This window comes from Chlamydomonas reinhardtii, chromosome 2 (genome assembly GCF_000002595.2).
Source record: "Chlamydomonas reinhardtii strain CC-503 cw92 mt+ chromosome 2, whole genome shotgun sequence".
Classification (NCBI taxonomy): Eukaryota; Viridiplantae; Chlorophyta; class Chlorophyceae; order Chlamydomonadales; family Chlamydomonadaceae; genus Chlamydomonas; species Chlamydomonas reinhardtii.
The window spans coordinates 899889-912625 of record NC_057005.1 but is presented as its reverse complement, the minus strand read 5'-3'; the positions used below and the strand labels follow the sequence as shown (position 1 = coordinate 912625).

The 12737-nt window shown below is 64.6% G+C and overlaps 2 protein-coding genes across 2 annotated transcripts; one reads left to right on the top strand and one right to left on the bottom strand.

Moving 5' to 3' along the window:
- The first annotated feature begins 1925 nt into the window (after positions 1–1925).
- On the top strand, positions 1926–7233 carry CHLRE_02g079500v5 (uncharacterized protein). Its single transcript, XM_043059216.1, has 5 exons — positions 1926–2247; positions 2731–4139; positions 4297–4684; positions 4866–5125; positions 5307–7233. The coding sequence occupies exons 1-5, from the start codon at positions 2238–2240 to the stop codon at positions 6231–6233; spliced, it is 2994 nt and encodes a 997-aa protein (XP_042926850.1). The 5' UTR covers positions 1926–2237; the 3' UTR covers positions 6234–7233.
- A 40-nt stretch (positions 7234–7273) lies between these two features.
- Positions 7274–12705, bottom strand: CHLRE_02g079450v5 (uncharacterized protein). The gene is made up of 10 exons (XM_043059215.1): positions 12367–12705; positions 11882–12171; positions 11540–11632; positions 11078–11352; positions 10442–10959; positions 10075–10307; positions 9743–9898; positions 9372–9609; positions 8954–9192; positions 7274–8808 (listed from the first exon to the last, which is right to left on the bottom strand). Exons 1-10 carry the CDS (start codon positions 12377–12379, stop codon positions 8185–8187), a joined length of 2679 nt encoding a protein of 892 aa, XP_042926849.1. The 5' UTR covers positions 12380–12705; the 3' UTR covers positions 7274–8184.
- Positions 12706–12737: the final 32 nt, after the last annotated feature.

Here is a 12737-nt window from a genome sequence, read left to right as displayed (position 1 = left end):
GGCCAAAACGTTCCGGTTCTAACGGCAGTTCCCTCGTCGCGCTTCTCCTCGCAGGCACACTGCACGTGTCCGGTCAGTCACCCAGTCCGCCACCTGACTCGGCTCCGTCTTCCCCTGGGCGGACTGCTCGGCGCTGGCCTGCCCCTCATGTGCGGCGGCACGCCCCCCGGCTGTTCCCACTGGACCTCGGAACTTCGAACTTGTGATTCAATCACTCCGTTCCTCATGAACGGCTATCTTCCCCTGTTTCCTCGACGGCGCTTCCTTCGACTTGCTCCGGACCTGTCGCCTACTGCATCCTGCCAGGAGCCCTGTTGCCATCCCCCCCTCGGCGCTCATACTCTATAACTGCCGGCGTCATCATCACTGCAGCCCCCCCCCACTGGCGCCCGCGCCGCCCACTTCCTCCGCCCGACTCGTCTCCTCTACCTGCTCCGCCCATCAGGCCCGGGTACCCGCCCCCATCTGCCCACATGGCTGGCGCCCTGCACGCCGCCGCCAGCCCAGCCTCCATCGCCCGTGCCGTCGGACTCGTCCAGCCCAACCTCACCGTCACAACCCGGTGCCCTTGCCTTTGGCTACATTGCCGGTTACGGCTGCTGTGGACGCCAGCTCTCTTGCTCCTACCCGAGACACGAAGCGGCAGCGGTCCCAATAGCAACGCCAGCGGTATGGAGGGAGGGCATGCGTGTTCGTGTCCCGCGAGGCTTGGGAAACAGCCTTGGTGTGACGCAGCCGCTTGGGCTGCTGCAACAACTTACTCAGCTGCCGTTGTGGGTTGTGCGTCCGCTCCAGTGCATGGTAAGGCGGCTGCACAGCGGGGTGTCACTGCTGCTGGCGATGGGCAGTCCCGCCCTGGCGTGTGCAGGGGGGCGTTATCGGGCACAGGCCTAGGGGGCGTGCTTTGGTTGGCGCGAGGGCGGTGGATGGGGATGGCCGGGTCTTGTTGGGTTCCCGCTGTCCCCTGCCATGTCGGGCGCAACGCGTCTGGCATGCCCGTGCCCCCGTCCCGCCCCGCCCTGGATGCCACGGTCTGCGATTGGTGTGCAGACCGGGCGGGGCCCGCACGGTAAACGGCATAGGCCCTGCGTCAGACCTGCGCGTGTAAACTGCCTACCCCTGAGTCGTTCAGCAATAAAAGGTGTTTATAAACACCACCTACTGTCTCGTGCTTTGGTCGGCAGCTGTACGCTCAGACCGGTGTTGGCCCTAATCTCGCACTGCATGCATACCCTGCCGGATCCGGCATTACAGTGTCGCGCCATTATGCTGGCATGGCATTTCGCCGGAGTGGTGTGACCGATGGCGAAGACATTCAAAGCCGGCAGAATGACACGACAACAGCACCGTGGCCGAGCTCAGGGATGAACCTTCGATGGAACGCCCGCTGGGGCGACGAGTATGTCGAGGCGATAGCGCAACCGACTCCGACGCGGACAGGCGGCCAGCGGGAATTAGCCTCTTGCTCCTTAGATCAACAGGCGCCGCGACGCTAGCATGTACGAATGGCGCCGCGACGCTTTGTCTGCTCGAGTCAGCCACCAGGCCGCTCCCTTGGCCGCTCCAACGGCACTGTCCAGCCTTTGGGTGTACTGCAAAGCGCCTGACTTGGACCGCAGGCGCTGGCGGTCGGCAAGAGGTTGTTGCACCGAGGCCCCTTGTATCCTTACGCAGGTAGGTCACCCACTGCACCGCGAGGTAAGCGCAATATCGGCGCGAGGGGGCAGGGCCTTCTTGCTGCGCGAGTCGGACAGGTCGGAGAACCAGAGGCAACTTACTGGATAATCGGGAAGGCCTCGGCCCCATGACTGAAAGTAGACTTATAATATACGATTGACATAAATGCTGCAGCCTCTTGCGTGGCCTAGGCCGGGGCGCGTGTTTGCGATGTTCTAGCGTCCTTCGGACTCCCGTCCGACCCGCCACTTCGCACAACCCCATGCCGGCAGCGCGCCCCGACGCTTATAAGGCGCACAATGCCAACATCTCAGGGCAAACACCTCTTGAATGATATAAAGCATAACAGTCGAGGACAACGGTCGCGTCACATACTGAAACAATCAACAAGCAACGACCATCGTTGCCCCGAACTTGGACCGACCGCTTACCCTTGAAGAACTGGTGAAGCCACGCTTGTGTAGCCACAAGGTGTGTGGTGCTGCTGTCGCCTCTTGCTGCCAGTGAAGGACTCTCTGACGGCTTGCGCTAAACACCGGACATCGTCTCCGGCTCCCACCATGGGCGCGGGTGAGCATCCTGGGTGCGGCTGCTGCTGCTACTGGTTGCATAGTGGCATCTGACGACGTATAAAAGTCCCCCGGCAAGTCAGGGAGGCACCTAGCCTGGGACCTGCGCGAACATCCTTCGATGCATCTGCGGCCGCTGCACTTCCCGCGGCCTCCGGGGCCCTCGTACCGGTGCTTGATATATGTCTTGCAACACTTTTATAACTGGCGACTTAATAGCTGCGGTCCGTGAAGCTCAAACCGACAGCCCTGCGCCTTCCCAGCTTCGGCAACCTCACGATGTGAACGACTGTATGTGTGCGCCTGCACATAACTGCCATACTTGGTTTCCAAGACGTATCGCGCGTGCGCATCCGATGCTGGGCCGTTCGACGGCAGCAGTTACGTCGCTGGAGTTGCCTAACATCCAGTAGTCGCCAACGATGTTGCCTTTTCCACACTCTGCTGAAAACTGTCTGGCTTGACCTGTACGCGTGTAATGCAGGAACAAGAACAAGGACACTGCAGTCGCCATGGCTGCTGGTGGCCGCGCTCATCCTCCTAGTGGTGCCAGGCGGTCTGGCCCAAGCGCCTGTGTACCCGCCCGCCCCGGCGCCGCCGTCGCCTGCGCCCGCACGACAGCCCAGCCCGCCGTCACCGATGCTTGCTTACCCGACCTTCCCGGACCCGCCGGCCCCGACTCCCCCCTCGCCGCCCGGCCCTCCCCCGCCCTCCCCTTCGCCCCCCTCGCCACCGCCCCCGTCGCCCCCTCCCCCCTCACCGCCGCCGCCGCCTCCCTCGCCGCTGCCCCCTTCCCCGCCGCCCCCTTCCCCCGCGCCTCCTCCTGCCGGCACTCCTCTCTCCGGCTCCGTGTACCTGCTGGGCAGTGTCGCCCAGTGCACGGGCAAGGCGGGCCCCCCCGGTGAGATGCTCGACGTCAGCGTGGACGCCACCGGCGCCCTGAGCGGCAAGGGCACGGCTGTGGGCTACTCCAAGGACCTGACCGTGTCCGTGTCCGGCACGACCTGTGCCGACAGCTTCACAGGCCTACCGGTCCCCTTTGCCCTTGTGGCACCTTGGGCCTCGCCCGCCTCCTTCGTCGACGGCGTCTCCGGCATCGTCGTGACGCCCGCCACCCGCCTGCTGGCGGCGACCAAGCCCACCGACCCCTCCCTCACCGCCGCCTACGCGCTGGTCGGCGTCAGCGTCCCCGCCGGCACGCTCGCGACCAACGCCGGCCCCGTCTCCGCCCTCAGGTCCGCCATCGCCGCCACGCGCCGCACGGGCGTGCGCATGCTGTTCGCTGACGCCGCCCTGGCCTCCCTCGCCACCGTCGCCTCGGCTGCCACCACCTCCGCCTGCGGCAGCGCCACCGCGGCCGCTACTGCCGTCTTCAACGCCCTCGCGGCACTCACCACCGCCAACGGCTCGGTCGACCTCTTCCGCGCTGACCTGGCTAGCGAGATCGTGACCGCCGCCGCCACGGCCTGCGGCAAGGACGCGCCTGCTTCCGCCGCCTCCGACGCGGCCACGCTGTACGGCAAGGTTGTCTCCGAGCTCAACGCACCCGCTGACGCCACCCGTGCCGCCGAGTTCGTCTCCGTTCCTCTCGAGGCCGCCGCGCTCGCAGCGCGCGTGCTGGCTGTGGTGCAGACCCGTGGCGTGGCTGCGGCCGCCAACTGGGCCGCGGAGCTGGACGCCGTGTCCATCAGCCGTGCTGCCATCTCCTCCACCCTGGCTGTCAGCCCCGTGCTGCCCAGCACCGCCGTGAACCTGCGCCTCAACGTGCGCGCCGCCGGCCCTCTGTCCCAGTGCCCGGTGTCGTACAAGGACTTCACCAGCCCCACCAGCCCCCGCAGCCCCACCACCAGCGACGCCGGCGTTGTGTCGATGAGCCAAGTCACCGTCGGCATTGTGAGTATGGACTGGATGGACTGTGTATGCCCCGAGCCTTTGCATGGGCATGGCCCACGATAGGCACTTTCAACACGCTTACCTGTAACTTCGCTTTATAGTTGAAGCGCCCCAACTAACCGTTCCTCCACGCACCACATGCGTCCCACCCGCACAGGCCACGGTCCCCGGCGGCTGCAAGGACAACGCCCTCTCCTCCGTCAACCGCACCGTCTCCTCCAAGTTTTCCATGCGAGCGCTCCTGCCCCCCGGCGTCGAGAACGCCGCTCTAGACGTGGTTGCATACCTTGCCTCCGCAGTTTTCACCATGGACCAAGCGCGCTCCCTGAAGGAGGAGAGCGCGCCGCCGCGCCTCATCAACGTCGATGATTACAAGAAGGTCTACAACGCGCTCGGCGTGACTGACGCGCTGCCGGCCGGCACTGACTTTGCCCGCCAGAACTGGGTTTCCACCACCCTTACGGGCGCCAACCTCATCGCGCGCGCCTATTTCCTGAACCAGAAGCTCCAGGGCGCGCTGGGTCCCACGTGCGGCTTCCTGGCAGGTGAGCGCTCGCATCCGTGTCCAATCAGCATGCATGTGTGTCGTCTACACGCGCGACAGGCCTCGCAACCCCTCCCCCGCCTGTCCCCCGCATCCACTGGTGCTCTTTCTCCGCAAACCCACACGCTTCGTCCTGCCTAACACACCATCCCCGCCCACGCTGCCCCCCCCCCCGCCTCCAGGCCTCACGCGCGGCAAGCGCACCGTTGACGACGTGGCGGCGTCCTTCGTGGACCGCCTAGCCTCCGACCTGATTGATGGCACCCTCCGCCTAGACGACAAGACCTACCTGAACGGCCTCATGCGCGCCTATCTCACCAACGGCGCCAACCTGCCCGTCACCTTCCCCTCCGCCAAGTTCGGCAGCAGCGCCGTCGGCCGCCGCCTGCTCCAGGCCGACCCCACCGCCACTGATGACCTGCTGAGCTTCGACCTCGAGCAGGTGCGTGAGTTCTGGTAATGTGCCTCCGGCGGCACTGTGGGACCGTGGGGCTTTCAGGCTGTGTCTCTGTGGGGCGCACGTTGCCCATGAAACTTGACCTGCCAGCTCTACTCTCTACACCTCTTTGCGGCCTCACCTCTCTCTTCCCCTGCGATGCCCGCCGGTACCTCCGTCCTCGCAGCTGGGCGCACTGCTTGACTCGGTCGCCACCGCCGTCGCCGACAGCTCCAACAAGCTGGTGCAGCTGGAGCAGGAGGTGGCGGCGGCCGCGGCCAGCGGCACCCCCGTCAACATCGCAGAGAAGCTGCAGCAGGCCGCCCAGGTCGCGTCCGTGCAGCAGTCCTCTCTATCCGACTCCCTCACCACCCTGGCCCAAGAGGTGGCGGCGGCGGTCGCCGCCAACGACACCGCCGCCCTGGCCACCAAGCTCCAGAGCGCCACCGATGCCATCAAGGCTGACTACGCACCCGAAAAGCTCACAGCCATGATCCAAAGCGCCCAGGTCAACACCGCTGCCATCAAAACCGTGGCCGAGGCCGGCACCGCCGTCGACCCGGCGCCGCCCAGCAGCGACTCCGGCAGCGGCATCAGCAGCGGCGCCATCGCCGGTGCGGTCGTTGGTGCCGTGGTGGGCTCCGCTCTCACCGCCATCGTGGCGCTGATTGTGATCAAGCGCCGCCGTGACGAGCACCGCACCGCGCCCTCCAACCACAACAGCCCCGGCATCAGAGCCGTCGCTTCGGGTGCCCTCGTCGATGCGGCGGCGCCTGCCGCCGGTGCCGTCCCCGCCGTCGCCGGCGGCGGACCCGGCAGCGCTCGACCGGCCGCCGCCGTCGCCGGCCCCAGCAGCGCTCGCTCCGCCGCCCCCACCAGCCACCACCACGTGGATGTTGAGAAGGGCGCTGGCGGTGCCGCGGGCTCTTCTGACCCTGACCGCAGCCCGCCTGCTGCTGACGCTGCCCCGGCCGGCCGCACCGCCTCCGGCCGCCTCAACGTTGTGCACCCGATGCCGGTGGCGGAGTCGAGGAGCCGCAGCCCCTCTGCAGGCTTTGCGCCGTCTCCTCGCGGCCTCGCAGTATCCGGCGGCTGGGACGTCGCCGCGTACTAAACGAGCTACGCTGGCAGCTTGATGCCACTAAAGCTTACGACAAGTCTTGCAGTGTGCATGAGGTTTATTCCTAATATATCTATTTAAGAGATTCATGGCGATGTACCGCGCCGACAGTGCGTAAGCGCCTGCGGCAGGCGCGCGTGCCAACCTGCTGTGAACATGCAGAGCATGCATGCTGACTGCCGGTGTCGTGAAAGTGGGACCAGGCCCGGCTAGTGCGCTTCTGGGTGCGTGGGGGCAAGTACGACACGTGTGTTCGAGTGCATCATGCGTGGCCATCGTGCACAAACCTACTTTTACCTTCATGTTTGTTGCGAATTGAGGAGTGCAGCCTAAACCAAGCATATGCAATCCTGACAACTGCGCAACTGTTCGAACCGCCAATCAGTAGAGACCGCATGGGTCGTGATGCATCCGCGTGCACAGGTGTACTTAGTGCGGCCCATGGCTGCGCGCGTGACTGTGGGTTCAGACTTTACTCAACTTTATTCTTGTGACCGTAATAAGTCCGTTGGCGCAGTCCTTGAGGAAGGCTGAAGACATGTATGGGACGTTGTTTGCTGCGTGTGCGCTGCACCGCGAAAGCCACGCGTGCCTCAGGGACCACACGTATGGGAAGCCCGCACCACATAGCAGGACTCAAGACTCTGTGTTGACCAGAGGGAGACGTGGACACGTGTTTACAAGTAGGCAATGAGCATACGCTAAGCTATTACGGGAGGTGAGCGGGAAATGCAGCGGGGCGCGAGGGCTGGGGAAGAATGCCAATGCATCCAGTTTCGCAATGCGCGTGGGTATTAAGAAGAAGAAAGGCTGTCGCCATGGCAGGTGAGCTGCAGGGTGAACAGTAGAGGGCGCCGAGGCATGTCGCCGTTGTTGCGCTCCAAGGTTGGGAGCCCAGACATGCTGCAAAAGCATGCATCTGCGCACCCAAGGCGTCGTTCCACATGCATGGCCCCTGGGCAGAGTGTGAACGAAGGTGTAAATCAGACCCTGCTGAAGCCCTTGCCCTCGCAAGCAAAGAAGAAGCAGGGAGTGGACGACACAGGCACGACCATTGTACCAATCAGTTACCGTACATACACACAGCAGAAACCTGCGGCACTGGTGACACCCACCAGCCATCGGAAGCAATCAAGCACGTGCTATCCTGCAACTGCACTTGCTCCAACTGTACGCGCCCGTACGTCGTGTCTTGACCGCATTGAAGGCAAACGGTAAAAGGCATCAAGCTAAGATAAATAGACGTGCTTGGGCGCTTTATTATTGTACGCGTTTCACACGCACGTAGCAGTCTCTTGCATTCACAGTCTCCCATTCACGCCATGTGCCATGCCCCAGACCAGGGTTCATGGCTCGTGTACATGTGTTGCAGTGTTATGTAGTCACACATATGTAGACGCGTTGTCACACATTTAAACAAGTAAGGACGAGCACACACGTCTCAGCACCCAGACGTTGCCGCGCCGCTCACCCGTTCGGCGAGCGCTGGCAGCGCAGCTAGCGCGAATGTCAACTTCCTCTACATGATTGCGTCACGCACCGCACTTGCAGCGGTGGCGCATATGTTATTCATGCTCGCACTCTCAAGTGACACCACAAGTAAACGTTATGTGCCCGCAGGACCATCTATCCAGTGTCCAAGATCCAAACACTCGAAAGCAGCAGCATGAATTGGCTCATGTCATGAGCAATACTGGAGTCACGTGTCCATACCAGGTAGGTTGTAGGTGGTCCGAGGAAGCGCATATGCACCTACGTACCTGCACCGTGCGGCAAACCTGCACCACGGTAGTTCCCGATGAAACAATAGAGTTCATACACACACATGCCAGCTGCAAGAACACGTGCAACTCATCCATTTACGCAATCAGAGGTGACCAGTCACGGCATCTGTCAGACGATACATATGCACCCGGGAGAGTGACCACGCACAATGACTGCCGACCTATTTAGCTGCCCCCATCTCCACATCTGTCGCGGGACCAGCAGCAGACATCGGAGTAGCAACGCCCACAGCGGCGGCACCCGTCGGCGCGTAGGCAACATCAACGCCGCCGTCAGTCTTGTGCGAAATCTTCTGCGCCGCGCGGCGCCTGTGCATCATGAACGCCGCAACGCCGGCAATCACCGCCGCGCCGCCCACAATGCCCACGGTGCAGCCAACGATCACGGCCACGTTGCTGCTGCTGCCGCTCGAGCTCGCTGCCGGCGCCGACGGCTGCGTGCTGATGCCGCTCGAGGCGAGCATGTCGGTGAGCGCGGCCTGGCTCACAGCGGCGCTCTGCACCGCAGCGGACAGGGCAGTGCCGGTGAAGTCGGAGGCCATCTTGTTGCTGAGCGCCGCCACCTCGGAGGCGTTGCCCGAGGCCGCGGCGGCCGCCAGCTGCACCAGCGCGGCGGTTAGCGCGGTCTGCTGCACGGACGCCACCTGCGCGGCCTGGCGGAACACGACAGCGGCGTCCAGCGGCGAGCCGGCGGCGGCGGCGGACGCCACCTGCTTGTCCAGCTGGGTGAGCAGGGCGGTGGAGGCGGCCACTACCTGGGCGGCCGAGGCCATCAGCGCCGTCAGCTGCGGGCAGGAAAAAGGGAGGCCCGAGTGGAGGGGCACAAGTGAGAGGGATGAAAGGAGGGGGCGCGGCGGGGCGCGGCGATGCTGGATGCGTGTGGATTCATCGGGGACCCAATCAAATACCCCATGATTGCGATGAACGCACCTGGTCAGTGGTCAGGGTGGCGCTCTGCAGCAGCTGGCGGCGGCTGGAGTGCTGCTCCTGGTGCTTCTGGTACACTTGCATCATGGCATTTGCCAGGTAGGTGCTCGTGTCGTCAGAGGTGGAGCCGTCAGCAGAGGTGGAGGCGGAGCTGGTGACGGTGAAGTTGCCGGCCGCCAGGTCGCGGGCAAAGGCCGCCATCATCTGCGCAGCCGCCGCATCCACCTGGCCCCCCGTCAGGCCTGAGGGTAGGGCGGAGCACGCAAGAGGCGGAGGAAGGGGAGTCAGGACGATTGGGAGGCGGCGGGCGGGGGCTGGCGGGTGGGGTGCGGGTATTCGCCCACGATTCGGCGAGAGAGGCGCGGCCGAGCGCAGCCGAGCAGGCAATGAACACACTGAAGGAATGCAGAGGCGCACTCACCCGCCAGGAAGGCCGAGGTGGGTCCCGCCATAGCGCTCAGGCGCAGGTTCAGCAGGTAGGCACGCGTGCCCAGCACAGCCGCGGCGGCGCTGGCGTTGCCAAAGTTCTGGCGCACGAAGTCCGCGCTGGCCGGCAGCTCGTCTGCGGCACCCGCAAGGCCGAGCTTGAAGGCGCTGTAGATGAGCGCGAAGTCACTGGGGGCGATGGCGCGGGAGGGAAAGGTGTCGGAGGCGCCGGCCTGTGAGGGGGAGGGGCAGCCGAGTCAGGGTGTGAATACAGGGAAGGGAGGGTACAGCGAAGGGCATCTGTTGGGCTGCGTCAAAGTCCAATAACACCAGGCTTTCAAAACCTCAGGGCCCCAGCTCCCTCACCTTGTACAGGAACAGGGCGGTGGCGAGCGCCGCGGCGGGGTTGAGGGCCGCCGACTCGATGCCAGGCGGCAGCAGCACCGACAGCGCAAAGGTGGACACGGAGGTGCGTGTGGAAGTAGACAGAGCGGCGTCGCGGCAGCCGGCGGGCAGGGACACCTGTGGTGGTGGTGGGAAGTTGGGGTGCGTAATGTTGGTTTCGGTGTTGGTGGGGTGCGAGCCAGTAGGGCTCAGTATGGACGGCGGAGGCACGGAACCTGCAGCCAGCACAACACAGCCGTCGCATGCGCACTGCTGCTACTGCTGTTACTGCTGCTACTGCTGCTACCACTCACCAGCACGCCGCTAACGGGCAGGGTGGTGGTGGCGGCGCCCTTGTCGTCGGTGGTGGCGGTCTGGGTCTGGCGCAGGTACAGGTCGCGGACGGTGGCGGCGCAGCCAGTCAGGGGGCCGGCGGCGCGGGCAGCCAGGCGCAGGGCGGCAGGCGCAGGCTGCGCGGGCACGGCGGTGATGGCGGCAGCCATGGCGGCGGCGTTGACCGGCGCGGCGGCGAGCTCGGTGGCGAAGCCTGTGCGGGGGTTGTGGTGGAGGTCATTTAGGTTCGTTTGGGTCAGCAGCCATGTGGTGGTCCGTCGGTAACTCGCTAGAGGTAAGATGGCGTCAAGGGCAGATGCGGCAGGAGCAACGAGCACGCACCCGCACCTGCAACAAGCTGCGCCACGGCCTGGGCGTTGCCAGAAGCGACAGCCGCAACGGCGGCAGTGCCCTTGGCCTGCACCACGTACAGCGCGCGGGCCGCGGCCTCCAGAGCCGTCAGCGGCATGACAGAAGCCAGGTCGATCGCGGCGCCGCCGGCGGCGGCCCCGAGCGGCGTCGTGAGCGACAGGGACGCGACTGCGGCCTGGTGAAGGGCGTCAGCCTGCTGCGCCAGGGCGGCAACGTCGGCGGAGGCGAGTGTGGCGGAGGTGGCCTCGCAGGAGCGGGAGGCGGCAGAGATAACCAGCTTGGAGACCAGGCCAGCGGCGGAGAGGTCGAAAGAGGTGGTGCTGGAGGTGGAGGCGAGGGAGCCCATAGCGGCGTACACGGCGGCGGCGCGCGCATCGGCGGCCGCGCACTTGGGCAGCGTGCCGGCTGATGACATCGCGGCCAGCGCGGCGGTGGCAGAGACGACGGCGGAGGAGAGCGCGGCGTCGGCGAACAGCATGCGCACGCCGATGAGCCTGTGCGGGGGTGCGTGTTGGGCGGCGCGGGGTTATGCAGGGCTTGTGAGCAATCAAGCGCTGTTCAGCAGAAAAAGGACAACGTTGTGACATTCAAGCACCACCGAGAAGCACTCACCGTACAGCGCGGGATGCGCTGGAGAGGGCGGCGAGGGAGCCGGTGGGCAGGGCGCCCGCCACGCCCACCATCGCGTACGCGGCCGTGAGGGGGTCGGCGGCGGACATGGCGGCCGGGGAGTTCTCGAGGAGGCGGGTCACAGGCGTCATGGGCATGACAGGCGAGGCGCCGGAGGCGGCGGCATTCAGGACGCCGAACAGCGCAAAGGGCAGCGGCAGGCCGGTGAAGGCATCAACGCAGGTGGAGGAGGTGCCGGCGTTCAGCGTGGCGAAGACCTGAACGGATGGATGGAGATGGACAGCGGGTGGCGGGTGGTGCTTAACGTCAAGTGCCATTGAAGCCCGTAAGGACCACGAGAGGGCGTTGAAAAGTGTGTGTGTGTGTGTGTGTGTGTGTGTGCGTGTGCGTGTGCGGCACATTGCAGGCAAGTTGCACCGACAAGGGCGCACGCGTGGCACGCACCTGCAGGGCAGCCGGGTTGGCGGTCCCACTGAAGGCGCCGGCGGCGGTGGTGGTGCTCAGGGCAGCAGAGCCAAATCCATCCATGGATGTGCCCTATGTTTGGATGTGGTATGTACGGGAGGTATAGGGGTGGCAAGGGAAGGGCTGGTGAGTGGATGGGGTGGGCGGGGAAGGGTGAAGCCGTGGGGGCAAAGGCTGTAGCACTGGGAAGGCCACTGGAAGGCGTATTGTCCAAGGGTCGCGAGCCTGCTCTAAGGACAATCGGAATGCTACGGAGAGCTCGCTTCCGCTCTCCGGCACTGCAAACCGGCGGCTCACGCACGCACGCGGCCGAAGACTCACCTCGCATCCGGATGCGGGGCCGAGGAAATGAGCCGAGCCGGCAAAGCTGCGGGTGGGGGTCACGACAGCTGGGGAAGCTGAGGGTGACGGTTGGGGGCTTGGTGACGCAGATGACGGCAGAGGGCTTGGCGAGGGCGCAGGAGAGGGAGGCGGTGTGGAGCCATATAGGGGCGCGGGGCTCGAAGGTGGCGTAGAGCCATACGTGGGTGGCGGAGAGCTCGACCCGTAAGGCGGAGGAGTTTGCGCGAGCGACGTGATTAGCAGTGTGCTAAGCACTGACGCTAGAAGGCCTGCAGCAGAAGCGGTAGCGCGTGATGGTCAAGGCGTCGCCCGGCGGGTTATGCATGCAACGATGGCGCACATACGAAAGCTGCTGCTCAAGCGAAACCGACCGGCCCACCGCGACATTGTCCGCAATTACTTCCCGTACCGCAAATGCGACTCTCCTTAGACCCAGCGCTACGGGGCCGCGTCACCGTTCGCACCTTTGTAAAGCATGGCGCCTTAGCTTGTATGTGCAGCGCTGAGCACTAATGTCGCTAGGTGATGGGATTCTAGTCGCTTGAATACGCTCTATCAGTAGAGCAATTAGCGTCGAGCAGGTCGTGTATGCGAAGGAAACTAGGATCGAGTGTGATAGGGGTGTGCGATCGATTGGTTTCGATTGTGGTTTCGCTTATATACATCTGCGAGGAATAAATAACTTGTATAATACTCTAAGCTTTATATGGGCCGCAGTCGAAGCGCGCGGGGTTAGCAGTCATGCAGACGCCCCTGTCGGACGAAGGCCCGGCCAGCTGCGCCCCCCGACACGCAGCTGTCTGTTGTGCTATGTCCTTAGAACAAGCGTCATTTG

Coding starts and splice junctions, on each gene's coding strand:
- CHLRE_02g079500v5 (XM_043059216.1), top strand. Junction 4,685..4,865: donor CACGTGCGGCTTCCTGGCAG/GTGAGCGCTCGC, acceptor CCCCGCCTCCAG/GCCTCACGCGCGGCAAGCGC. Junction 5,126..5,306: donor TGAGCTTCGACCTCGAGCAG/GTGCGTGAGTTC, acceptor CCGTCCTCGCAG/CTGGGCGCACTGCTTGACTC.
- CHLRE_02g079450v5 (XM_043059215.1), bottom strand. Junction 11,353..11,539: donor CCAACCCGGCTGCCCTGCAG/GTGCGTGCCACG, acceptor CCATCCGTTCAG/GTCTTCGCCACGCTGAACGC. Junction 8,809..8,953: donor CCACCCTGACCACTGACCAG/GTGCGTTCATCG, acceptor TCCTGCCCGCAG/CTGACGGCGCTGATGGCCTC.